The 25,690-nt window shown below is 52.2% G+C and overlaps 10 protein-coding genes across 10 annotated transcripts; 4 read left to right on the forward strand and 6 right to left on the reverse strand.

Moving 5' to 3' along the window:
* Positions 1-521: 521 nt before the first annotated feature.
* N7511_004904 (60S ribosomal uL22 domain-containing protein) lies at positions 522-3,180 on the reverse strand (the record flags this gene model as incomplete). The annotated part of the gene is made up of 10 exons (XM_057127329.1): positions 522-671; positions 728-915; positions 1,136-1,349; positions 1,528-1,657; positions 1,928-2,079; positions 2,137-2,418; positions 2,480-2,589; positions 2,659-2,890; positions 2,941-3,039; positions 3,097-3,180. 10 exons carry the CDS (start codon positions 3,178-3,180, stop codon positions 522-524), a joined length of 1,641 nt encoding a protein of 546 aa, XP_056986219.1.
* Positions 3,181-3,737: 557 nt separating this feature from the next.
* On the forward strand, positions 3,738-5,027 carry N7511_004905 (NAD(P)-dependent alcohol dehydrogenase; the record flags this gene model as incomplete). Its single annotated transcript, XM_057127330.1, has 2 exons — positions 3,738-3,794; positions 3,852-5,027. 2 exons carry the CDS (start codon positions 3,738-3,740, stop codon positions 5,025-5,027), a joined length of 1,233 nt encoding a protein of 410 aa, XP_056986220.1.
* Positions 5,028-5,238: 211 nt separating this feature from the next.
* Positions 5,239-6,122, reverse strand: N7511_004906 (SDR family NAD(P)-dependent oxidoreductase; the record flags this gene model as incomplete). Its single annotated transcript, XM_057127331.1, has 3 exons — positions 5,239-5,504; positions 5,564-5,991; positions 6,067-6,122. 3 exons carry the CDS (start codon positions 6,120-6,122, stop codon positions 5,239-5,241), a joined length of 750 nt encoding a protein of 249 aa, XP_056986221.1.
* Positions 6,123-6,288: 166 nt separating this feature from the next.
* On the reverse strand, positions 6,289-8,638 carry N7511_004907 (uncharacterized protein; the record flags this gene model as incomplete). Its single annotated transcript, XM_057127332.1, has 3 exons — positions 6,289-7,103; positions 7,154-8,464; positions 8,545-8,638. The coding sequence occupies 3 exons, from the start codon at positions 8,636-8,638 to the stop codon at positions 6,289-6,291; spliced, it is 2,220 nt and encodes a 739-aa protein (XP_056986222.1).
* Positions 8,639-9,033: 395 nt separating this feature from the next.
* N7511_004908 (putative 2-deoxy-D-gluconate 3-dehydrogenase) lies at positions 9,034-9,986 on the forward strand (the record flags this gene model as incomplete). The annotated part of the gene is made up of 3 exons (XM_057127333.1): positions 9,034-9,162; positions 9,225-9,437; positions 9,537-9,986. The coding sequence occupies 3 exons, from the start codon at positions 9,034-9,036 to the stop codon at positions 9,984-9,986; spliced, it is 792 nt and encodes a 263-aa protein (XP_056986223.1).
* Positions 9,987-10,936: 950 nt separating this feature from the next.
* N7511_004909 (ferric reductase family protein) lies at positions 10,937-12,875 on the forward strand (the record flags this gene model as incomplete). The annotated part of the gene is made up of 2 exons (XM_057127334.1): positions 10,937-12,028; positions 12,081-12,875. 2 exons carry the CDS (start codon positions 10,937-10,939, stop codon positions 12,873-12,875), a joined length of 1,887 nt encoding a protein of 628 aa, XP_056986224.1.
* A 768-nt stretch (positions 12,876-13,643) lies between these two features.
* N7511_004910 (pleiotropic drug resistance family ABC transporter) lies at positions 13,644-18,248 on the reverse strand (the record flags this gene model as incomplete). Its single annotated transcript, XM_057127335.1, is given in 3 exon segments — positions 13,644-13,873; positions 13,885-16,399; positions 16,446-18,248. 3 exon segments carry the CDS (start codon positions 18,246-18,248, stop codon positions 13,644-13,646), a joined length of 4,548 nt encoding a protein of 1,515 aa, XP_056986225.1.
* Positions 18,249-19,291: 1,043 nt separating this feature from the next.
* Positions 19,292-20,891, reverse strand: N7511_004911 (clathrin-mediated endocytosis regulator UBX3; the record flags this gene model as incomplete). The annotated part of the gene is made up of 2 exons (XM_057127336.1): positions 19,292-20,704; positions 20,760-20,891. The coding sequence occupies 2 exons, from the start codon at positions 20,889-20,891 to the stop codon at positions 19,292-19,294; spliced, it is 1,545 nt and encodes a 514-aa protein (XP_056986226.1).
* A 457-nt stretch (positions 20,892-21,348) lies between these two features.
* N7511_004912 (PAN-complex poly(A)-binding subunit PAN3) lies at positions 21,349-24,059 on the forward strand (the record flags this gene model as incomplete). The annotated part of the gene is made up of 9 exons (XM_057127337.1): positions 21,349-21,421; positions 21,542-21,607; positions 21,675-21,726; positions 21,794-21,933; positions 21,992-22,086; positions 22,403-22,585; positions 22,642-22,780; positions 22,826-22,981; positions 23,029-24,059. The coding sequence occupies 9 exons, from the start codon at positions 21,349-21,351 to the stop codon at positions 24,057-24,059; spliced, it is 1,935 nt and encodes a 644-aa protein (XP_056986227.1).
* A 545-nt stretch (positions 24,060-24,604) lies between these two features.
* N7511_004913 (intradiol ring-cleavage dioxygenase) lies at positions 24,605-25,673 on the reverse strand (the record flags this gene model as incomplete). Its single annotated transcript, XM_057127338.1, has 2 exons — positions 24,605-24,875; positions 24,955-25,673. 2 exons carry the CDS (start codon positions 25,671-25,673, stop codon positions 24,605-24,607), a joined length of 990 nt encoding a protein of 329 aa, XP_056986228.1.
* Positions 25,674-25,690: the final 17 nt, after the last annotated feature.

Here is a 25,690-nt window from a genome sequence, read left to right on the forward strand (position 1 = left end):
TATAGATCTACTGCAATCATCCTTGGCGTATGCATTCCATAGATAGCAGCTGTCGGGGGCCCGAAGTGGTCTAGTCAATCGGGCTATCACCTCCAGGGCTAAGGGAAATAAGTAAATATCAAATAGATACCAGGTAGATACCAACCTTGAAGTGGTATAATCAGAACAGTGTCAAGATAACCAACTGTCTCAGCTACAGCCCTATACAGTCATCCGCGGTCTACACTAGATACCAAGTCGGTAGTAAAAAAAAAAACAATGAATATCACGGAGAAAGAACCACGTTTGTATCATGAGGGATCGAGAAGTACAGAATCCTATTCCATCAACCCAGGGCCATTCGTTTAAACTTTTTATTTGGTTCTCCTCCGAAAGTTGGCGCCATGACCTTAAAAATCTTGTATGATCCGGTATCGAATTCCGTTCCAACATACACAGCTGATGCCGTAGAACTCCGAACCTTCCCGTCCACCGCAAAAATCTTTTCAACACGTCCCCTCACACCTTCTTATGCGATCCGTTTATGCCTCGATGAGAGCACGGCGGATCTGGGTGCCACGCTGGCGGGAAGAGAGGCGGACCTTCTTGTCCTCGGAAGCCTTCTTGACCTCCTCGTTAGCCTCAGTGAGGATGAGCTCAATGTGGCAGGGGTTGGTCATGTAAGGGTTGATCTAAAAGAATAATCAGCATCAATCAGATGAAAGCAATGGGGTTGATGAAAACGTACACGACCGTGGGCACGGTAAGTACGGCGGCGACCCTTGGGGGCCTGGTTGACCTGGATGCGCTTGACAACCAGGGCGCTGGTGTCGAGACCCTTGCCATCGGCGTTGGCCTCGGCGTTCTTGAGCAGATCAAGGATGTGCTCAGCGGACTTGACGGGCCAGCGGGCCTTGGAGACACCGAACTGCTTGCCTGGTGAAGAGTCAGCCCTTGTTCCATCAAATTCACACGAAATTTCCTCCAGATCGAAAATTTTCCATAACAGCGCCAATCCGATAACCACATCTCCTCTGGATCTTCCTCGTTCTGTTCATTGTCCATGGCGTCGTATATTGGCGATGCTATTTTCCATTCCCACAATCTTCCATCTGGGTCCGAAATTCGAAACTGGGAAATTTTCAAGGGTACTCACCCTGGGCGGTGCGACCGGTGGAGCCAGCGTAGCGGCGCATGGGAACGGCCATGGTCTTGGTGGTGACGTTCTCGAGGAAAGTAACGGCCTTGGACAGCTTCATACCGTTGATGGCCTGGGCGGTCTCGCGGGTGTTCTTGAAGCTGACACGGAGGTAAGAGCCCCGGGCGCGGGCGCTCTTGCCGTTTTCGATCTCCTGGGCGGCGTAACGGACCTGAAGAGAGCATTGCTCGTTAGCAATGCTGAAGATTGAAGGTTGAAATTGACGACAGCGAGGTCGACCCGATGATCGGACATTGAATATGATATTGAATGTGCCGTCACACGGGTGGCATGTCGTAGATAATGGGATTTCGATTCATTTGTCGATCAAGGGGACAGGCAGCACTCACCATCTTGAAGGAGTTGGCGAGGGGGGTGTGATGGTCCTCGGTGATGAATTGTTGTCGCTTTTCGTCGTCGGCCGGCGGTCGCTTGAGCCACCAGGTTTGGTGCGGTTTTTTCGCTCTTGGCGCTCTGGCCCTAAGCGAGCCCTAACGCTAGCCCATTTTGGCTAGCCTGTAATTACTGAGTAAATGCTGAGTCATTCTAAGGGCCAGTCTTGGCAGCCTTGTGGATCAGGTGTCAGTCCAACTTTGAATTCTCTAACTAACTTATAGTCTCTAAGTCAAATGTAGAGTACACTACGGCGTAGATGATGCTAAACCCAATCCCAGTGCATGATTATATACATCTATCTATTTCTTCTGCTCAGGCACTTGTGTAATTAATTCCCCCTTCTCAACAGCTGACCGCAAGTTATCCAACACAAGAATCTCCATCTCCTTCTGCGTCTCGTAGGTCATGGTACCAATATGAGGTAACAGCATAACCCGAGGGTTACTCACAAGACCAGGTTCAATCTCGGGCTCACATTCATAGACATCCAAGCCAGCAGAGCGCACCTGATCACCGTTAGTCAGATGGACCCTCAAGAACAAAGATCACTTCAAAACACATACCTTGCCAGACTCAAGTGCCGCAACGAGCGCCTTCTCATCGATCAGGGCTCCACGAGCAGTGTTGACGATCACCACGCCATCTTTCATCTTTTCAAACTCCGTGGCGCCAATAATATGGCGAGTTGAAGCGTTTAGTGCCAAGTTCAAGCTCAGTACATCTGCATTGGCGAGTAACTCGTCAAAGGAGACATATGTTGCGCCCGCCTCCAGTTCTGCTGGGAGTCGGGAGCGATTATGGTATTGAATCTTCATTCCGAATGCCTTGGCGCGGATGGCCATTTCCTGCACGTGGACATCATCGTTAGCCAGTCTCTCGGACACTAAATTCTATGTATGCACTTACCCGTCCGATGCCACCCATGCCCAGAATACCAAGGATCTTGCCCTTGGGATCATGGCCGAGTGTGGCTCGCTCTTGCTTTCCGTTAGCGGTGATAGGGCCCTGCCATTTGCCTAAATAGTGGTCGCGTGGTCAGATACTAGATCGAATATCGTGTATTGTTCCTCTGGGCTTGGACTTACCCTCCCGCAGTGTCATGATTGGTACCTGGGCCTGGCGCAGCGCTCCGATCATCAAAAAGATGCCCACATCGGCCGTTGCGTTATTGACCGCGACCGGCGTACTTGACACCGCAATGCTCCGCTCTGAGCACGCAGCGACATCGATGTTGTCGTATCCGGCACCATTGTGACAAATATACTTCAGCGACTTGGGCAGAACGGCCACCATCTCCGCATTGAAGGGGCCGGTGTACTAGAAGTAATTAACCAGGGGCATTCACATGAATTGCGAGGGAAACGTACCTTTGTAGAAGTATTAGACCGGTAGAGAGCCACTACATCATCGTACTGGCCCGCCTTGCAGTTTGCGATAAACTCCTCTCGTGTTCCACTGGGAAATTCCTGTCTTATATTAGAAGATGATCCCAATGTGCCTTTTTAGCTGGAGAGCTAGACTACCTTTAATGTCAAGTTTGAGGAAAGACTCTCCCACTCCTTGCGCGCGTGTGAGATTTCTCCGATGAGGAGAGCTGATTGCGACATGGTAATTGATTTGGAGACTACGGCAGCAATGTTAGAAGCGCGCAATAATCTCTGGGATAGACTGGGACACACCTTGGAAGATGATCAATGTAGTGAATAAGGGAGATTAAAAGAAGAGAAATGCCATTGCGCGAGAAATTGAGAAACCGAGAGACCGAGAAACCATAGCTCTTCGCCCCCGCTATCGCACCCCCATGCCGCGATGTCATAGCCCCACCCACGAAGAAGTGAAGCTGTTGACTTGCAGTAGAGTACACATTCACGTTATAACATACAATGTAGTTGTGAGCAAGGCAGATATAGTAGTAGAAGCACCTTGTATAATGGACATTCTCTATGCTATCCCATCCATTTCTGATCTACAACATCGACCTTATCACTACGGACTCAACAACCCCCCACGTCGGGAAATGAAGTTACTCTGCCAGTCAATACCCGACGGAGTTACTCCGGCTCTCCAAATGCCGCGGGGTCGGGAATCGGTTTACTCTTGCACTTATATTCCTGACTCTGCAAGTACCACTACTGTCTTTGACACAGCACTCACACTCGCAAGTATGACAGAAACATCCACAACCGCACTTGTCCTCCACGGCGCAAAGGACCTCCGCGTCGTAAGCCCATATCTAGATATCGTCAACTCAATCCCCAAACCCTAACCATGACCTCAGGAGCAACGCACAATCGCCGCACCAGCACCCAATGAAGTCCAAGTCACAATCCGCGCCACAGGCCTCTGCGGCTCAGACCTCCACTACTACAGCCACGGCCGCAACGGCGACTTCGTCGTAAAAGAGCCAATGTGTCTCGGCCATGAATCCTCCGGCACAGTAACAGCAACAGGAAGCAGCGTCGCAACCCTCAAAGCCGGCGACAGAGTCGCGCTGGAAGTCGGCCTCCCCTGCCGGAAATGCGCGCTGTGCAAACAAGGCCGCTACAACATCTGCAAGGACATGCGCTTCCGGAGCAGTGCAAAGACCTACCCCCATCTCGACGGCACTCTCATGGATCGCACCAACCATCCCGCGGACATGTGCCACGCGCTCCCGGACTCCGTGAGCGATGCCGCCGGCGCGCTGGTCGAGCCGCTCGCGGTCTGTCTGCATGCCGTGCGGCGCTCGCACCCGCCCACGAAAGACGAAGTCGCGCTGAATACTGCGGCTGGAGAGGAGACTGCGGCGTTGGTCTTTGGTGCTGGCGCTATTGGGCTGTTGATTGCGGGTGCGCTGGCTGCGAGTGAGAACTTTACTTCTATTCTCGTGGCGGATATTGATGAGCGTCGGCTGGACATTGCGAAGAGTTTGGGGCTGGGTTTGAAGACTGCTTTGATTCCTCGTGGGGATCCGGCGAATCCTCCTCCGGCTAAGGATGCCCCGCATGCTGAGCAGACGGCTTATGCGCTGGCTACGGCGCAGTCGGTCGCTGCGGCTCTTGCTGCGGCTGCATCTTCTGAGTCTGGGTTGAGCATGCCCGGCTTTAGCCGTGTCTATGATTGCACTGGGGTTCCGGCTTGTGTCCAGGCTGGAATCTATGCCTCGGCTCCTGGTGGAGTGTTGGTTCAGATTGGTATGGGAAACCCGGTTCAGACTGTTCCTGTTGGCGCGGCGGCCTTGCGAGAGGTGGACATTATTGGTGTGTTTAGGTATGATGGGGCTGCGTATCCGGCTGCTATTTCTTTGCTTGCTAGTGGGAAGATGAGGAGTGTTGAGGAGAAGGTTGTTACGCATCGCGTGAAGCTTGAGGACGGGGCTAGGGCTTTCCAGCTTGCTGGCGCGGGTGTTGATGAGGAAGGGAAACCGGTTGTTAAGGTTATTATTGAGAATCCTGGGAGAGGTGCTTCGTTGTAAGCGCTGGGTTTGATGTTGATGATGGTTTGCTTTATACCCTTGGTGTGGTGTTGAACTAGGGCGATTTGTTTGGGATGGTGAGGGTATATAAATTCAGTCTACGAATCCATATAACGTTATTGCATATACAGCTACACTTGCATTGAATCCAATTGAATATCAATCAAATCATTCACAGTACTTCATAGATACACAGCAAAAATACATCATTTCAACCCCCAGCCAATAACAAACTCTGACCAGTCATATAGCCAGTCTTAACCAGCATAGTGACAACATTCGCCGTTTCCTCTGGTGTTCCCAGCCTGCCGATTGGAATACCAGCCGCAACCTCCGGAATAGCAGCAGCATTAGGAATCATCCCTGTATCACCAATCATGGCCGGCGCAACATCGTTCACACTGATATTAAACTCGGCCAGGCGGGTTGAAAGGTTTTTCATCATTCCTGTTAGGCCGCCCTTTGAGGCTGCGTAGTCTATACCAAGATAATTATTAGCCGGATCCAGTACATCATAGTCAAGGGCGAATACATACGACATCCATTAATACCACCGCCCTGCGCGGCAATAGAAGACATGAATACAATACGTCCCCAGCGCTGACTCTTCATTCGCTCAACAACCCCCTTGACAAGCATGAATGATGCGCGCAAGTTCACTTGAATTGTGTAATCGAATTCCTCGAGTGTACAGTCCCAAACGTTAGGTACGCGCTTGCCATACCCGGCGTTTGAAACGAGGATATCGGGTCGGTGGCCGTGTTGCTGGTCAATGTCTTGGAACATGCGGTCGATATCGGAGGAGGAGCCGACATCTACTTTGTGGATTGAGATTTGGAGGGAGTTGTTGGATTTGGTTTGGAGGTCTTTTACTAGGTTTTCCACTGCCGTTAGGTTTGTGGCATATGTAAGAGCTAAGTTGATGCCCTGTTCAGCGAGCTGGTGGGCGCATGCTGCTCCGATTCTGTGATTGTGAGCTTTGTAAGTTGTCTATTTGGAGATTGGAGGTGATATTTGGGGTAGATGAGTGAGAACTTACCCCCCTGAAGCGCCGGTGATGAGGGCGAGACGTCCTTGAAGCTCGTTGAGAGACATGATTCCAATGCCACTGAACTGGTCTGATTTGGAGAAGAAGTTGGAAGGGAGGAAATGGAAGAACAAAACCCCCCGTCGGCTACCCGGGCGATCTCCGATCCCCCGCAGCCCCGCATCATTAGCCGTCGGAGAAGAATCCGCTGTCGAGAGCCAGTCGGGCAGTAGACTAGAACAGAAGATTACTGCTCATGTCACCCATCCAAGCAGAAGACTGCCATGTCTGTGATCGATCCTGGCCTTGATACATGTCAGATCCATTCTGGAACGCATCGAGACCCAATAACCCGCCCGATATCTGGTCTCCAGAGACATAGTCTCCAACGGCTTCCAGATCGAGCCAGGAGAAATCGTTCGCGGGGCTGAATTGCATGTAGCCCGGGTCTGCTACTGGGTTCTGTAAGGCTTGTATTGAGAAATCGGGGTTTGGGGTTTCGGGCGGATTGGGATTGGGGTTTGCTTTGGGTTTCCAAAGGAGTTCGAGAAGGCGGGCGTAGCGGGAGCCGACGTCGTCTGTGCCGGCGCTGGCTTGTTTGAGGACTTCTGTTGTTCGTGCCACAAGGCCTTGGACTTTGGCTTCTTCTGATGGGAGCATCATGCCGAATGATCGGGCCTGGTTTGTCAGATGATTCATGTGATTTGTGAGCGCTGAGAGTTGACTAACTTTGTATAAGAATACGGCCGAGTAGATTCCATATAGATAGAAACGGAGGGGCATGAAATGGAGATGCTTCTCTGGATCTACCGAGTCCACAAGGATCGTCAAGTAAGATTTTGCCGCATCGACGGATTCATAGATGAATCGCGAGTCTTGCATCGAGGCCACATTTCTGAAGGTGGAGCGCAATTGTTCTCGTTGGCCTTGCCCATCGGTCTTCGGCTGAACGAGCGATTGAGAGATGGCAGCTTGAAATGCAAACGCCGTTGTGTATAATCGCAGATACTCATATGATAACTGCAGAGTTGCGCGCATAGGTGGTGAGCCTATTATATCATGTCAGTTCCATATTAAACGTCGGAGGAGGAAAACTCACAGTCCAAAGACCCCCAAAGCGATTTCCACCGCAATATAGCAAGCCGGAAATCATCCACATACTTCACATAATCTCCCATCAACATCATCTGGTTACTAGCCCGCATTCCAGAATACAAAACCTCGTGAACATTCCCATAAAGCTGTGTGAGATCCAACATAGCTTGCCAAATCTTCGAATAATCCTCATCGCCCTCCTTAACAGGCTGCAACGAGGGGAAATCTTGGCTAACAAGGCCAGTCATGGGCCCAGGACCCCGCGACCAGAACGCACGCCCAATACGCACGGAAATCAGCCGATCAGAAACATAACAGCTAGCCCACGCTAGCCGACGCCGGGCTTCACTTTCTTGATCACCATATGGATCACCCCGGAAGGACGTACGGTCCATACCGATGAAGTATCCCGAGCGCAAAGCTAGCCCGACATGCATCCAAGCAGCGCGGTCTTCCTCGCCTCGTCCAACGCGCTCGATCTTAGGTCGCAGACCTTGCGGCTCCCATTCTGCCAGCAGTAATAGCGCCTCCACGGCTTCAACATCACACTCGGCACCAGCCGCAATGCCAGAGATCAACTCGTGCATATATTTCGAGCAGTACTCATGAATCTCCGGCTGATCAACCAAGTCCTTGGATGCAATTGTCAGAACCGCAGTCAGAAGATGCTTTTCGTTCTCAGAAAAGTCATCGAGTGCATTGCGCGCAAAATACTTCCGCGGGACCAGCGGGAGGTACGGATGAAAGTTGTCCGCATAACGAGAAATCAACTGCCACACCGTCTCCGGATCCAGCGAGCGCGATTGAACAAGTCTATACGCCCTGATTCCCGTGTTGGGCGTGGCGAATTCGGACACCACACCGCCGCGCAGGCCATTATATGTTGGGAAACTAGTCGACTCGGAACGAACACGGGCTTGGCGCGGTTCAGCGGTTCCCGTGCCTTGTCCTTGTGTCGCGATTCCCGTTAAACATTGCCACGCGTCAGATGGGTTGCGTGGGACAGAATTGATAGAGGCATCGTCTTCTTCTACGGAGACGGAGGCCGGGGCTGGCGGGTTAGGAGGTAAGAAGACGACCGGCCCGGGATAAGAAGACTGATGCCGGTGTGATTGCGCGGGGCGATTCTCTGACGCGGCTGGGCTTGATGTGTCGGAATCTTTGCTTGGGGAGGGATTTGGATTTGGATTTGAATTTGGATTGGTCGGAGTGAAGTTTTTGATCTTGTTTTTGCGGATTCGACGGCCTCCACGGTTGGAGCCACCAAGGATGCACTCGCGGTTTTCGCGGACGCAGCGTTGACACGGTGGTTTCCCTGGATTCCCATTGCTGTCTCTATTTCCGAGTCAGTGAGCTGTCGATCTGATCTGAAATCCGGGGGTTCTTACAGATCACATCGAGACTTGCGTTGTCTGCAGTGGAGGCAGGCTCTTGATACCCTTTTGGCGATGTCACGCCTTGAGGCTTCTGTTGGGGATTCGTCTTCCATACTAAGACATTGTGCAGCTGTGACGCCGTGAAGTTGTGAAGCTGTGAAGCTGCGAAGGTTGAAATGCGAAGATGCGAAAAGTAGAACCCCCGCAGATGGAGACTGTGGGGAAACGCAACTCTACATCTACGGCTCTCTCGTCTACAACTACTGCGTATCGCTCGATATTTCTCGTCCAGCTACGGCGAGATGAGTTTCTCTTCCTCTCTGCTCCATTTACACCAACACTTCATCTTTGGGGGAAATGGTCGATTGCCGACGGCTATTGAGCCGGCTATAGAAATTGCCGTAGCGGGAAACCCCGCGTCATTGGAGTCGAGGTGAAGTTGTTAAACTGTTCGCTTCTTCTCTTCTGTTCTTCTTCTCTTCGCAATTGATTCGCATATACCCCAAAAATGACTGACGTTCTATCCCTTTTCTCCCTCAGTGGGAAAACTGCCCTGGTCACCGGTGGCACACGAGGCATTGGCCAAGCCATGGCTCTCGCCTTGGCCGAGGCCGGCGCCGACATTATCCTGGTTCAGGTACGAAACCCCGAAAGGAGGGGTCATATATCGAGTGAGGGATGAATACTCACTATTTATAGAGAGACAACACCAACACATCCACCAAAGACCAAATCACCAGCCTCGGCCGTCAAGCCTGGATCCATGTCGCAGAACTAGGAGATCGGCAAGCCGTCAAAAACATCATTCCCGCTGTCACCAGCCAAGGCCTCAAACCCGAGATTCTAGTGAACTGCGCCGGCATTCAACGGCGACACCCGAGCGAACAGTTCCCAGACTCGGACTGGGACGAGGTAAGCCCCGCCCAATCTATTCATGACACACCCCCTGCCCCTTTCAATATCCTGTCCGTGATCTCGTCAATAGGCCATGTCTCATTTGTGGAATAACAGGTCCTCGAAGTGAATCTCTCCTCGGTCTTCGCACTCTGCCGAGAATTCGGCGCGTACCTGCTTGCCCGTGATGCCTCCGAGTTCCCCTCTGGCCGTCGGGGCTCGATCATCAACGTCGCATCGTTGCTCACCTTCCAGGGTGGCATCACGGTGCCAGCCTATGCAGCATCCAAGGGCGGTATTGGGCAGTTGACTAAGGCGTTGTCTAATGAGTGGATTGCCAAGGGCATCAATGTCAACGCCATTGCTCCTGGGTATATTGCCACCGATATGAACACTGCTCTTATCAACGATGCCGACCGCAACGCCGGGATCATGGCGCGTATTCCTGCTGGTCGATGGGGCAATCCCGAGGACTTCAAGGGAGCGGTGGTGTACTTGGCCAGTCGCGCTAGCAGTTATGTGTCGGGGGATATTCTCACCGTGGACGGTGGCTGGATGGGGCGGTGAGCGCACGTTGATTTTACATAAATATATACAACAGTTTAACATAAGTTATACACTCTTCTTCACCTTCTGCATATGACATACTCTCTATCTTCCCTATGAACCTCATGGAATCCAACGCCACCGTTTCAGTTCGGTTGACAGCTCCGATCTGAAACCACTAAACAAAGCCTCTGTCAGACCACCCAGGGGTCCGGACATCAGGAAGTCTCTTGCGCTCTTAATTTATCATGTCTCTTTGGCTCTGGGCGTGACGCCGAGCCCTCTCATGCTGAACAGCAAATCACATTTGATAGGTGGAGCGTCCCTGGCAGATCTCGAAACACCGGCGTATTAAAATGGAGTTCGTCCGATAGGATCAGAGTTAACGCCTGAGAGGCGTTCACGGGCTTTTTAAGGAGTTGCAGAGGTTTACATGAATAGCCCAGTCCCTTTGGTTTTCCTCCTTGAGTTGTATTGCATTGTAGACGTTCTTTGTTTCTTGTCCTTCTTTTGGCCGGTGATCTCTGATCTATGCTATTATTGCTATTGCTATTGCTATTACTATTGCTCTTGCTCTTGCTATTGCTCTTCCTGATCGGCTAATTCTCCGATCTATACTCATCTCCTATTGTCTGCCCCCCTTGCATCTCTGCATTCCAGTCAGTCTCCCCTCTCAACTCGATTCTTGGTGACGCTAACCTCGAATGCCACAGGTTCTTTGTTGACGACAATTCTCATTGTGACAATGCTTCTATGACACTGCGTCTTTGTTCGATCCATCTATATCGAAGCGCTTTCCACTTCAATCTGTCATTTCTCTTTCGAAGCCTCAAGCGCTCAGTCCAAATTCAAACCTGCTGTTGACCGGCAGCATACATTAATCTGCAACATCTGCAACTTCTACATCGGATACATCAATTACTTCTAATCATCCACAAGCGGCACATTTCAATCTCCCACTGGGCTCTTCAATGGCAGCACCCTTTCCGCACATCGCGGCTCGAAGCTACAGTGCAAATACAACATACGTATATGAGTACTCCAGGGGACTGGGCGGCGTGGATGTCCCCCGCGATGTGATCATCACGCGAATCATCTACGCATCGCTCGCCATCCTCGCTGTCGCATTGTTTTGTGGCCGAATCGCCCAGATCAGCCATGCCTACCTGCGTCAAATCACCGCCTCGGGGACCACGAAACGGGAACAGACCTTCTGGGCACAGGAGAGCTCCTCATGGTGGCCCAACCTCAAGAAACACTTCTTGTATGCCCCATTAGGCAAGAAGCGACACAACCGAGAGATGCAGCTGTCGTCGGCTCTCAACGTCGGCACTCTCCCCTCCCGGCTGCAAGCCATCCTGGTCGTTCTCTACTTCATCAGTCAGGTTGTCTACTGCGTCTACCTGGACTACAGGGTCAATGAAAAGAAAGCCCTGATCGCGGAGCTTCGTGGTCGCTCCGGCACGCTGGCCGTCCTCAACATGGTTCCTCTCTTCCTCCTCGCAGGCCGAAACAACCCTCTCATCTCAATCCTGCACATCAGCTTTGACACCTACAATCTGCTCCACCGCTGGCTGGGCCGCATGGTGGTCCTCGAATCCGTCGTGCACACGGCAGCATGGGCTGTCAATGCCTGTGACGAGCAAGACTTCAACCACATGCTGGCCCGAGTCCGTGACACTCCCTTCTTCGCCTGGGGTCTCGTTGGCACCGTCTCCATGATCTTTCTCTGTCTGCACTCGCCCTCCCCAATCCGCCACGCCTTCTACGAGACTTTCCTCCACCTCCACCAGCTCGCAGCAGTCTTCGCCTTCCTCGGCGTCTACCTCCACCTCCAGATAGACAGTCTTCCCCAGCGCAGCTGGTCCCAGGTGATCGCAGCCATCTGGCTGCTGGAACGAAGCGCCCGCCTCCTCCGTCTCCTCCACTTGAACGTCTCAACATCCGGCACAACTTCAATGACAGTAACAGCCCTCCCAGGCGAAGCCTGCCGAGTCACCTTCCATCTCCCAAAACAAATCCCCATCCAACCGGGCTGCCACGTCTTCGCCTACATCCCAGCCGTCAGCTGGTGGATGTCCCACCCATTCTCAATCGCCTGGTCCGAATCAACAGACAGTCCCTACGCCTTTGCGTCCCCTCACACCCCAGCCCACGCCCACTCCTCCTCTCTCTCCCACTCCCTCTCAATATCAAAACACAACCCCAAATCCTCAATCTCAAACCCAATCCCCCTCACCCCTTCCTCCCTCGAAAAACAATCCTTCCAATTCCCCTTACCCCCCACACACCACCTCCTCCCCAAAAACCCAAGTCACCCTCATCATCTCTGCCCGCGCAGGCATGACCCGCCGCCTCTACAACCTCGCCAACAACGCCCCCCAAAAGTCCCTCTCCCTCCCAGGCTTCATAGAAGGCCCCTACGGAAGCCACCCCTCAAACCCATCCAGCTACGGCACCGCAGTCCTCTTCAGTGCCGGCGCCGGTATCACTCACCACCTCCTGTACACGAGATCCCTCCTCCAAGCCGCCGCAGAGGGCACATGCGCCACCAAGAAGATCTACCTCGTCTGGTCCGTCCGCTCGACCGATCACCTGAGCTGGGTTTCGCAGTTCATGGATCAGATCCTGCGTCTCCCCGGTCGACGCGATATCCTCGTCGTCAAGCTGTTCGTCTCGAAGCCGCGTCGGGCTGCGGATATCGTTAGCCCCTCTGCCACGGTGCTCATGCATGGTGGGAGGTGTAGACCGGAGGTGGTTCTTGATGAGGTTTTGCCGGGGCGGACTGGCGCCGCGCTTGTGAGTGTTTGTGGGCCTGGCGCTTTTGCAGATGAGGTTAGGTCTGCGGCTCGGGGATGGATTGGGAGAGGGGCGGTTGTGGATTTTGTCGAGGAGGCTTTTACTTGGTGATTTCTTTTTTGTATCTGTTTTCTTTTCTTTTTGTCTATTTGCGTGCATTTCTCTTATCATCTATGGATGGTGTAAGCGTCGTTCTTGTCTTTTGTTTCCTTTCCGGGCATTATTCTTAACATTGAGATATTATACTTGTCTTGAATTGACTTGACCATTCAACATTCATATCATATAAATCCTCTACCCGTATTAAACAAACCCTTATGGAGTACAGCAGGGACAAGTAGATACAAGAATCAGAACAGTCAAACGAGGCTTAATAAATTCGACTATCTATGGCTATCCTACTTTCAGTATAAAAGACCCGATCAAAGATCCAATGCAAGCAACAGACACAATCGCATGCAAGACAAAAACAAAAAGAAGCACACTTTGTACAAAAATTCAAACATGAAAGGGGGGAACTGTACAAAGAGAGCCAAAAGTAAATCCAAGGGCAAAAGCAATGCAGGCGCAGATCAGAATCAATGTCAAAGTATCAGTATCAGTATCAGTATCGAAAAAGGCAATTCCACGGAATCATGTCATGCATGAGAGATCTAAGCGGAGTCTTTTGGCTTTTGAAGTTTGTATTTGGGAGGAATAGTAGCCCACAGGAAGAAGCCTGTCCAATATCAAATGAGATGAAAGAGAGATAGAAATGAAATGAAATGTGAGATGAAATGAGAGATAGAGAGAGAGAGTAGAGAAAGAAAAAAGAATGGACCAAAATCCATCAGGCAAGACCATGAGATCATAGATACAAGAGGGGATAGGAAGATTATCTCAGGACTTGTTGCGCGAGCCCTTGGGCACACGAGCAAGCCAGTAGATGGCCACCGCACCGAAGATGTTAAAGATGATGTAGATCCACATGAAACCAAAGTTGCGCCAGGCATCCTTGTAGTAACTGGACACGCTCATGAGGAAAGTGTCCGTGTCACCGATAGCACAGTAGGAGCAGGAATCAGTGGCGGTGGGGTCGATGAGGTATCCACCGAAGCCTTGCATGTAGGCTTGCATGTACTCCTTGCAGGTCTGGCCTGAGGGGGAGAGAAGTGCAGCAGCTCGACGTTCTCGCAGGTCACTGCGGCGCCGGAAGTACCGGTTGACAGCATTGCTGAGACGAGGTAGGTGAAGGGGGAGACGCGGTACATGAAGATCCAGAAACCGGGCATTTGTTGTGGGGTTGCGAGGACACCACAGAAAATCAGACACAGGGAGAAGACCAGGTTGGCAATGTTTCCTCCTGTCTCGGCCAGGTCGATACCGGCGATGACCATGTGCGAGAAGGTCGAGGTGAAGAGGAGGAAGGTCAGGATGAGCAGCCACATCAGAGCGCCGCGCTCGTGGACTGAGTCTGTAGCTTCGGCATTGCGGTAGAGACCAATTGGGTAGTACCAGCAGACGAAGATAAGGACAGACATGAGCGTGTTCCAGGGCAATTCGACGAGGATGTTGGCTGTCATGAATGCTTGCCAGGAGTAGGACTTGGAGGGACGCTCACGCACTTCGTAGAGGGAGCGCTGGGTGACAAAGTGGGGCATGATTTGTTGGACCAAGTTACCGAAGATGGTCATCAGCATGAAGATACTGAACATCTGGTTCTGAAGACCCTGTTGACTGTTCTCGGCGTGGAAGAAAGAGAAGCCAATGTAGAGAGAAGTCAAGACGCAAAGAGCAATCTTAGAGTAGATGTAGACGGGGGTTCTCCAATACTGACTGAAGACACGGGCAAGACATTCCCACAGTTGAAGAGAGAAGGGAGCAGCGAATTCTTGGAAGCCGGAGGGGTCGTTGGTATTGGTCTCCACGGGCTTCAGGGAGAGGTCCGATTTGAGAGTTGCAAGATGGTTCTGGACTTCAACGCGCTCTGGGCTCTCGCGCCAAACCGCAGGCCAATCAATATCACTGTGAGATCCGGGGGCTGCTCCAATGACCTCAAGCATCCATTCAGCAGGGTTGGCATCGGCAGATAGCTTCGGGGCACCGTTCTTCTCGAAGTAGTTAGACAGAGTGCGGGATTGTTCACCAATTTCACCAAAGTAGACGGTTCTACCACCACGGGCGAGGAAGAGCAGACGATCGAAACGCTGGAAAAGCATGGCAGAGGGCTGGTGAATGGTACAGAGAATAGCCTGACCGTGCTTGGTGAGGGTGTCGATCAGATCGAGAATGGACCAAGAAGTTTGACTGTCAAGACCAGAAGTAGGCTCATCAAGGAACAGAAGGAGTTGAGGCTTAGCAGCGAGCTCGACACCAATAGTGAGACGCTTACGCTGCTCAACGTTAAGACCTTCACCGGGGACACCGACGATGGCATCAGCGTAGTGCTCCATTTCGAGAAGCTTAATGACCTCCTCGACGTAATCGAGTTTCTCTTGGCGGCTGACGTGGGCAGGTTGACGGAGGACAGCACTGAAACGAAGAGCTTCGCGAACAGTAGTAGTGTGGAGGTGAAGATCCTGCTGCTGAACGTAGCCAGTCTTACGCTGGAAAGACTGGTCGCGAGGACGACCGTCGACCAACATTTCACCGGTGACAACACCCATAGTCACACGAGTAGCAAGAACATCCAAGAGAGTAGTCTTACCGGCCCCAGAAACACCCATAAGAGCAGTGCAGGTACCAGGCTTGACCCAACCGTCAACGTGATCGAGAATACGGCGCTCCTCATTCTTGATCTTGATATCGTAACAAACATCTTGCCACTGGAAGATAGCGGTCTGTCTCTGGATAGCAGCAGCTTCACCGGACTCAGAGCCATCCTTCTTCTCTGCAGAGGAAACTTCGGTCATTTCAATCTCTTCATCAACGCCACCAGTGCGCTTGGGGGTTTGACCTCGACGGAAAAGCAGAACCTCGCCCTTGGACTTGGACTCGGAGATGTACTCAGTGCCGAAAAGGTAGGTGGCCATGAAGAAGACCATGAAGGCAAACATGATGCCCAAGTTTCTCCACTTGTGGTCGTGAGCGTACTGGAAGCTGTCCACGTAGTAATCAGTACCGGAGACGTAGTCCAAGCCAGCCTTGGCTCCCTTTGTCGAGCACGCCCTGTTCATACCCGAGGCATTTTCATAACTAGGGACAAATGACGCGCAGCCGAACTCGCGGCCGTGGAACTCGTTCACAATCAAAGACTCGAAACCGTAAGCGATAGGATCGATGTAGTTCATCCAGCGAGACCAGCCAAGCATGTTACGGGTGGGGATGGTGAAACCAGTGTAGATCACCAAGCCGAGAATCAAGATGGCAGCTGGCACCAAAGCCTGTGATAGCGTACGCGAGTAAGAAGCGATAGTACGGAAGATCATGGACATGGTGAAGGTGGTGACGGTAGAGAAGAGGAGGAAGGTGAAGAAGGCTCCTGGGGTTTGGCGAAGGCGAGTCATGAAGTAGAGCGGTACGTTGAAAGTGATAGCATTAAGGAGCTTGTAGGGCGTATCACACAACATAGAAGAGATAGCCTCGGCGAAAGGATGGTACATGGCGTAGCGGGCCTGCTTTTCGACAATTGGACGTTGCGCATAGAGAGTCAAGATCTAGATGGGGTTAGTAGGGCTTATATAAGGGTGGATATTCACTTACCTCAAGAGCACTGGAGAAGGCATTCAGCAAGACAGCAAAGAACAAAAGGGCACCACGAGAATAGAAACTGGATGTGTCGTCGGGAAGTTGATAGAAGACGGAACCGATAATCAAGGCCATGATAAAGTTTCCAATAAGAGCAGAGATGGTCAAACTGAAATCACCCTTCAGGCGCTGGAATCCACGAGACACACAAAGCTGGATCTGTTCTACGACAGACATAGTGTAAGGCGACTTAACCCGTGTGTTCTTGGACTGCATGGCCTTGCGAGATGCGGTGAACTTCTGCAGAGCCTCGCCTCCGACAGGGAACTCGGCATCAAACTCGGCAATCTCGGTCATGAGGGCCTGGTAAGCATCACTGTTCTTCCAGGCGGCGGCGAAGTCATCGGGGGTACGAGGAACCATGTTCTCGAATCCAGGCTTCACAACACGCTCAGCAGGGCTGGTAAGCGAGGTCAGGAAATCGGCGGTCGTTTGGCGGTCGGGGCACTCGAAGCCCATGTTGGTAAAGAAGTCTCTGGCCTCGTTGGTGCGACCGAAGTAGATCTGGCGACCTTCGTACAGAACAGTTACCTTGTCGAAGACATCATAGGCACTCTGAGAAGCCTGGTAGATGGCAACGGCACAGGTGGTACCAGAGTACTTGGCCATTAGGTTTAGTGTCTTACAGAACTCCAAAGCATTGGCACTGTCGAGACCACGGGTACTGTTATCCCAGCACTGAAGAGGGCTACCACAGAGGGTGGCCTCCGCGATACTGACACGCTTGCGCTCACCACCGGAGACACCACGGATGAAATCGTTACCAACCTGAGTGTTGATGGTGTGTGACAAGCCCAGCATGGCCATGACAACATCACGCATGTGCGTTGCATATTGCTCACGGCTGACGCCGGGCAGACGGTTGCGCGGTGCGCGCGAGAGCGCAGCGAACTTGAGAGTATCTCCCACTGAGAGCTGGGGGAAATGCACATCGGTCTCGGCTGTGTAAATCGCCTCACCACGGAATTGGCTCTGCATCTGCTTGTCGGAGATACCCTGGTAGTTCATGTACGAGTTCTCGTCCTTGTGAATACCGTTCATCTCGCCAGCGATGGTCTTCAAGAAGGTCGAACAGCCAGATCCAGGACGTCCCAGAACGACGAGCATCTCGCCGCTCTTGACCAGACCATCGAAGCTGCGTAGAATCTGAATCTTTTGTTTGCCGGTGCCGGCGATGCTTCGGACCAAAGCCCCAATCTGCAGCACGGAGTTGGCAACATCCTTTTGGTAATCCGTGGGACTGCCAAAGCCGTGTACACTGAGGTTCTTGAACCCAAGACCTGCCTGGCGCTTGGGGTATCGTTCTTCATCACGGGACTGAATTGCGAGGAAGTTCTTCATCCAATTCTTGGCCTTGAAGTTCTCGCTATGGGGGTTGAGGGTCGAGTCCTCTTGCGTCTCGAGGAATGTGTTCTCGGCGGTGTTGCCCGCGACGGAGAAGCGCGTCGATTGACGAGTCAGTTCACGAGCCAGGTAGGTTACCTGAGCTTCCATCTGGGCCTCATTGTCATCCTCGACACTGCGCTTGCTGTTGCCGGCCTTGCCTGGTTTCTCGGACTTGTCGCTCTTCCCGGCCTGCACCGACTCGTGGTAACTGGCATTTTCCGGAACAATGGTCTCCTCACTGAAGACACTCGGCGTCACACTAGCCCGCGGGTCGTGTCTGCGGGCCTCTGTCGTCGCAATGTGCGTTTCGTCCATCTCAGAGCTGGTGGCATTGGAGCTGAAAGCTCCTGTCCCTAGCATCGACATATCCATTGTGGCTTGACCACCTGTTTGTTGCCAGGGGTTCAATTATGTGGGGACTCAAAAAAAGGGATATCAGGGATTAAAGGATCACCATAGAACGAAGGGGGTGATCCGGGAATTAGAATATTAAAAATATGGTCAACGAACGAGGGAAATGGTTAGGCGACCATCGGGAGTTTTAAAGAGAGTGGAAAAGGATGCAAGATCTGAACAGCACACAAACCGATCGGGAGCGGGAAAGATGCATGCCTCGCATCCGGGATAGAAAAATGGGGGCCGTCTATCCAAATCTGCCCGGGGCGGAGCTTCGATCTTACCGAACATATCAGAGGGCTTCTAGTGGGTGATCGACTCGCACGAACAGGTTTCTTTGTTGATTCCTTGACGCAACAGTGGCTCATTGTTTTCTGGTTGTTCATCTCGTGGATTGTTCTAGTGTATGTTTCTACACTTTTGTTCTCATTACTTTTTTTCCCCCTCGAGCTCGATGCACGGTGGGAAGCATGGAATATGCAAGTATACCAGGGGCAAAACCTCCGGGACGAGCGCCCTCCGAACCAAATCTCCGTGTGGCGTTTTTGAGACGCGTCGGATGTGGCCACTCCCTGGATCCGAGCTGACTCAGCTGACTCAGCTATGCTGAGTCTGTTCAGGGGAAGAAACGGACCAGATTTGGTCCATGGGGGAGCTTATCCACTGCATAACCTTATCGGTTCCTTTCTCTTCCAGGGTCCACTACTTAACTTACTGTACGGTCGCCTTGCTACTGGACGGTGGCTGGTGGGGAGGCGAGGGTCTCGGGTTCGGGTTCGGTTTCAAGCATGGTACGGCCTTTCTGGCCTGACTTTTCAGGCCACACGGTCATCATACGGATCCCCGGATATTGCGAACACCCATGCACATATTGTGAATTCGGACTCTGATGTCAGACGGGAATATTCGGGAGAATAATCTAAACAGAACAGACCCTGAAGCGGTGTGGGTTGCATACGCCGTACATGTGGACAGTCAGAGTTAAGTTACATAGCATGTACACAGGTACAGTAGAGTCACTAGGACATATCAGATGCCCCATCCTCGTCTTCATCCTCCTCAATAGGCTCCACCAGCAGATTCCCACCACGGCCGATCTTCTCTCCGATGGAACCGCCTTCCTCCACGGGGTACACTGTCCGGGGCATCGGGGAAACCAATTGGAATGCGTAATGATGCTCGAACCCCACCGGCTCGGTTGCCTGGGGTTGGTCTGCATCCTGTAAAACCTCGTAGCACTCCACGACCGCATAGAGCTCGTCCATGTCCGCATCCGGGGCGAACTTGCGCATGATCCGTTCACCGGAAGGGAGCCGCACACTGATCCGCACCGCATCCTTGACATCGGGTCCAGGCTCGGCGCGAAGGGACTGTGCGCGCCAAACCTTCCACTGAGCGAGGTCACGGCGCCGCCGCTCCTCTGCCGCCTGGCGGCCGGCGGCTTCCTGTTCTTCACGGTGACGCGCTGCCTCGGCCTCCCGTCGCTGACGCGCTCGCTCTCGGTCGATCGCCAGCGACCGCTCATAGGCCGAGTCTTGTTCTTCCCGAAGGCTGCGCGACGCTTGCTGTTCAGCGCGAGAGGAGCGCAGCCGTTCAATTGGTTCTTGGTGGGAGGTAGCGACAGCCCGGAGCTTGTTCACGACCTCGGAGGACGAAGTGATTCCTGCGATTCTGCCCACAACTGACATAGCGGTGGATGAGACATTCGGGGTGTGGACGACAACGGCTGCGAACGGGAATTTCGTCACGCGCAACGAGTTGGCTACCTGGTAGGCCTCGGAGTCCTGGACGTTACCTCCCCATACTAACATGTTGTTCTGAGGGTCATTGATGAACTCCAACACTTCTGGTGCCAGCAGAGTATCACGGACCCAGCTATTCGTATCATCGTGCTCTGGGGCCAGAAGAACGACCAGGAGGAACTTCAAGTCGCGGTGGGCCTTCTCCAGCGCCATATTGTATCCGTTCTCGAGAAACGGGATCGGGTGGGAGTCATACTCCTCTTCGAATTCGCGAATGAATCGAGCGGCTGTATCTTTGGGGGCCAGAGTCCGGCGGCCAGTGGTATTACGGCGGGCACCTTGCAGTGCGGGGTTCGCAGTGGCATTGAATAAGCGTGGCAGGAATGGGAATAACGTGCCGAAGAGGCGGAACGAGCTGCACAGGAGTCGGTAGACTAAATTGAACGGAGTGAAGAGTAGGGCGAGGATGAATGGCGGGCGGTAAACGGGTTGATCCCCAGATTGCGTGTCAACTCGTGGGGCGGGGTCTGTAGCACGTGTTTGTGAGAATCGAGACAGCTGTTCCGTCAAATCTTCTGTCATGAGATTCTGGGTTCGGCGGTTCGGCTGCGGCGGCGGCGTCTGAAGAGCTGAACGCGCCTCTTCAAGCGGATCGGGGCCTTCGCCATCGAAGAACTTGGATATAGCGATCTAGTTTAGAGTCAGTCAAGAGGTCAATATCTCATAGCAATGTGTGAAAACTTACTTGAACGTTCCATTGTGACCGACGCAGTAGAGGGATTGCTTCTGAGGGTTCTTGACTTGTCACGGCCATGTACATCTCTAGCGCAGTTCTCTCGCTCTCAGAGAGCTGGTCCAGATCGAGGTCCGAGGACATGGCGACAAAGGGATTTCCATGCAAACGCAAAGAAGATCATACATCCATGAAGAAAAAAGAGCTGGAGGGGAAACTAGAAGAGTCGCAATGACGAAGCTGGCCTGAAGCTCATTGACGTCCTGACCGCCTGGTCTGTGCGCATCCCCCTTCACTCGAGTTCGTCCCTCGCCCCGCGTCTCTATCTCCATCCAAACCGTCGCTCTCAATCATTCTCTGGGATGAGAGAGAGCTTTTGACTTATCTTTATCGATTCATGCCGATAGTTCTCAGTTGAGTTCCCGACCTCCGTGGGTGATCCCGGAATTGACCCGCCGTCAATCGCCAAACGCGCTCGATATCAGATCGACGGGGAATGCGGTTTCCTCTCGATAATATCCTTTGCTCCACATCGAGTCCGGTTTCAATGGGGATCTTCTTGCGCTGATCCGCACTGTCTCGTGGACATCCGTCATACACCATGGCATCCGCCGGAAAGCCTCCTTTGGAGGACGCACGTCGAACGACTGGTTCGCCGAAAATGAAGAGCCGAGGTGAGAACAAAGCCACCAAAGGTCCGCTCAGTTCTTCGTGAGATTCCTTCAAGCGAGGTGTTCTGAGCCGTCCGGAGGGACATACCGGCTTTGTGATGGCGCTGACAGATAGCGTTCCAGAGAATGCGAAAGAGACTCTATGTCGCAACGTGACCATTTACGGTCGATGCCGTTATGAAGACAAAGGTAAGATCACTCCCGGTTACGCGCCACGGGTATCGTGGATGTTGAAGCTGATCTGGATTGCTCCAAGGCTGCGCTTTCAACCATGACCCAACAAAGCTAAACGCCAACCAATCGGACAGGTGAATATGGCGATGCAATATCGGTCATTTCGTGGATGAAGCTGACATGACGCGGTGTTTTTAACAGCAAGAAACGCTTTAACGTAGACTCACCCAGCTTCACACCATCTTTACTCTCTGGGAATGGTGTAACCGGCCCCAAGAAGTCGACTGCCATATCTCCCAAAGCTGCAAGTGCAGCTCCCTTTCAGCCGCGAGGTGCCTCACGTATGTGGTCAAAGGATAGATATCAGAGACATCAGAGATATGGACTGACATAAAAAAGGATCGAATACAAGTACGCCTGGAGTGCGGGCAGAAGCAGGAGACTGGGCAGTTGCAGATATTCAAGAATTTGTGCCCCAGGGCTTTGAGCACGTGGTAAGTTTGAAGTCGCAACTACGAAGTCGCTGTTGCCTCGTCTTTCCCTTTTGGAATTTGGTTCTTGGTCCTTGTTGATTTCCTCGCGTTCTCGGTCATTTTCCCATTTTCAACCTCTTTCCTTCCTCTACATATCTTAGGCGAGTCGATCAAGATGTACGGAGGCTTCCCCAATACGTCTATGTCGAACATGAATGCTCTGGTCGAGGATTTCGATCCAGTCCCAGAGCATTACCGTCCTGAATACGTTCGGACAAGCCTCAATCCGAACTTCCACTTTCTGAGCTTAAATTCTTCTGCTAATTACCACATACAGACCTCTCTTCCAGGCAATGGCAATGGCACTATTACGTCTCCCAGTGCCTTTGATCCCTTCGTGGCTGCTCCATCCCCTATGACCCCCGGTGCAGTCGGCCCCGTCTCGGCCAATCCTTATGCCCATGACCCTACTACCATGGGAGGCGCATTCTTTGCAAGCCAAGCCGGTTTTCAGCAGCCGGTAAGCCTGTATGACCCTTCTGTAGATTTCAGATGCTTATGCTGCTGCAGGTCCAGTACCATCTTTATGCCCCCATCGGTCCTCATAACCAGAACACTCTCGGATATCAGCGCAATGTTCATGATTTGTTCCTTCCAAACGATACTCGTGAAGATTTGCAAAAGAAATCTGCTGCTGCTCTACAGACCCTTCCTAGTATGTCAAAATGTTCTTACATTCCGAATCAGACTAACGGTTTAGACACCAACCTTCCTGCTCAGGTTGACTACTTCCACTCTCTTGTCCCGCTGGACACTACTCACCAGAAGAATGCTGCTACCTTTGGCTATCCCACCTGGATCTACAAGGCACAGTCTAGCAAAGACGGTGACTTCTATGCCCTTCGTCGTCTTGAAGGTAAGAGAATCTCACAATATTAGATTTGATCTTAACTAACCAATAAGGCTTCCGCTTGACCAATGAGAAGGCTATCCGGTCGGTTCAGGCCTGGAAGCGTGTTTGCAGTGGAAGTGTGGTGACTGTCCATGATGCTTTCACCAGCCGAAGCTTCCAAGACAGCTCTTTGATTCTTGTCACCGATTATCACCCCCTCTCCAAGACTCTTGCAGAGCAGCACCTGGGCGCTGGAAACCGCTTCCCAAACCGCGGCCAAACCGTTCCTGTCCCAGAGCAGGTGCTCTGGGGCTACATGACTCAAATCGCGAATGCACTCAAGGCTATTCACTCGCAGGGTCTTGCTGCCAGAGTTCTTGAGCCAGGCAAGGTCTTGCTCACCAGCAAGAACCGCCTTCGTCTGAATGGTTCTGCACTCCTGGATGTGGTGCAGTTCGACACTCAGCGCACCGTGGAAGACCTGCAGCGTCAGGATCTCGTCAACTTCGGACAACTGATTGTCACCCTGGGTGCCAACACTCCTGCTCTCATGCACAACCCTACCAAGTCCCTGGATCATTTCACCCGCGCTTACACCCCCCAGATGAAGAACTCTGTCTTCTGGCTGTTGAATGGATTGCAGAAAGATCAGGACCGAACGATCGATACTTTTATTACCGGAATCGCATCTCAGCTGATGTCGACTTTTGACTCCGCTCTACACATGGATGATCAACTCACCTTTGACCTCAGCCGCGAGCTGGAAAATGGACGACTTGTGCGTTTGATGGCCAAGCTCAACTTTGTCAACGAACGCCCTGAATACGAACTGGACCGACAGTGGTCTGAGACTGGAGAACGTTACTTCCTGAAGATGTTCCGCGACTATGTTTTCCATCAGGTGGACGCCAATGGCGACGCTGTGGTTGACCTGGGACATGTCTTGATGTCTCTGAACAAGCTTGATGCCGGAACTGATGAGAGGATCAATTTGATCAGCCGTGACGAGCAGAACATGTTCATTGTCACCTACAAGGAGCTCAAGAAGAGTCTTGAGTCCTCCTTCCAGGCTCTCATGAAGTCAGGCAGACGGATGCATTAGGGAACTCCATACCTTTGGCGGTCTTCGGACACGCCACACTACGATTGCGATTTGCTTGTTTTTTTGCTCCAGACCTTTGTCATACCACCCCTGTTTTGCAGAAGCGGTGGATTGCTGTCTAGGACCCAGATCTTGTTACATGTTTCATTTTGCAACCAAGTTGCCATTGATGTAATGAGATAACAACCACATAAGAATGAAGAAATTCAAATAGTCACAGCTTCTGGGAGATTATCGACCTTGTAGTTGAGCTTAACCCACGACCCAGAACATCAACTGATCCAATCCTCGTCATCACCGCGCCACTATCACCGTCGAGGTTCAAATATGCGCGCATCCAGATACTCACACTTGGTTCATACCAATATCCCAAGTAGATATAACTTAGATCGTGAGGTTGTCATTGAGACCTACACAAATGGCCTCGATATTGCAGCAATCTAGCCCAACGGATCCAAAATCTCTAGTTAAATGCACAACATCCAAATCGAGCGTTGGAAGAAATAACCATTGGGAATTCATACAAGAAACATATGCAAGTCTTTCTAATCTAAATCCGGCACCGGCAAACCATTGATGATCTTCACCTTCCGACCCAACTGGTCCAGCGCAACCTTGGAATTATGAGCCCGCAGCTGACTAGTCTCCTCGTCGGTGACCAGCACGAAGTCATACGTGAGCAAAGCCTGGCCCTCCGGAACGCCGTACTTCTTGGACAGCTCGGGTCCAACCTTTCCGGTATCAACCAACAGAGAATCCTTCACACCAAAGACAGCATCGGAAGTCTCATACGGATCATTGCGGAGATAGAGAGCACTGTCCAGGTCATTAGCAGCCGTTCTTAAACCACAACCCAGCAAGATCAAATCAAGCACAGAACACAGAGAACACTCACGTAATCAAATGATCATAACCCTCCTTCTCAAACATGAAATGCATATGCGAAGGCCGGTACGGATGGCGATGCAACTTCGTCAACAACTTGCCCACCGGCCCATCGTGCGGAATGGGATACGGCACGGGTGTAATCGCCTTATACCAGAAGACACCGTCGGCATCGGAGCGCATAATGCACCGGCCATCGGGGCCCTCACGGCCAGCATACTGAACATCATAGTGGCCCGACGAATCCGTCTCCCAGATATCGATCTTGACATCCTCGACCGGGTTCCCGGCCATATCCTTGATGGTGCACACGCAGAGTAATTGCTCGCCGTTGGGGTCGTGGGACATGCTCTGGCCGGGGGCCATCTCTTCGGCATCGTGGGTGTGGAAGGGGCCCAGGACGGTTCCTTCGGTTGAGCCGGGGGGTTTGGGGTGGTCGATTGAGTCGACTAGGATTGAGAGACCGAGCACGTCGGACAGGAGGATGAATTCTTGTCGGACGTCGGTGGTGATTTGGCCAACTTCTGTTAGGAAGCGGAGGCCTGTCATCCATTCGTCGCTGCTGAGGCGGGTTTCGCGCGCGAAATCGTGCAGGTGGGTGACTAGTCTCTCGAGGATGTATTTCATGCGGGGGTCTTCGCAGAGACTGTTGATTTTAATGACATTCTCGGTGATGTTGTCCACCGTGAGGTTCTTCATCGGAGGGATTTTGACCTGGGAGGGATCCATGGTGGCGTTAGGGTCAA

This window comes from Penicillium nucicola (assembly GCF_028828085.1).
Source record: "Penicillium nucicola strain IBT 29836 chromosome Unknown utg000003l, whole genome shotgun sequence".
NCBI classification, from domain to species: Eukaryota; Fungi; Ascomycota; class Eurotiomycetes; order Eurotiales; family Aspergillaceae; genus Penicillium; species Penicillium nucicola.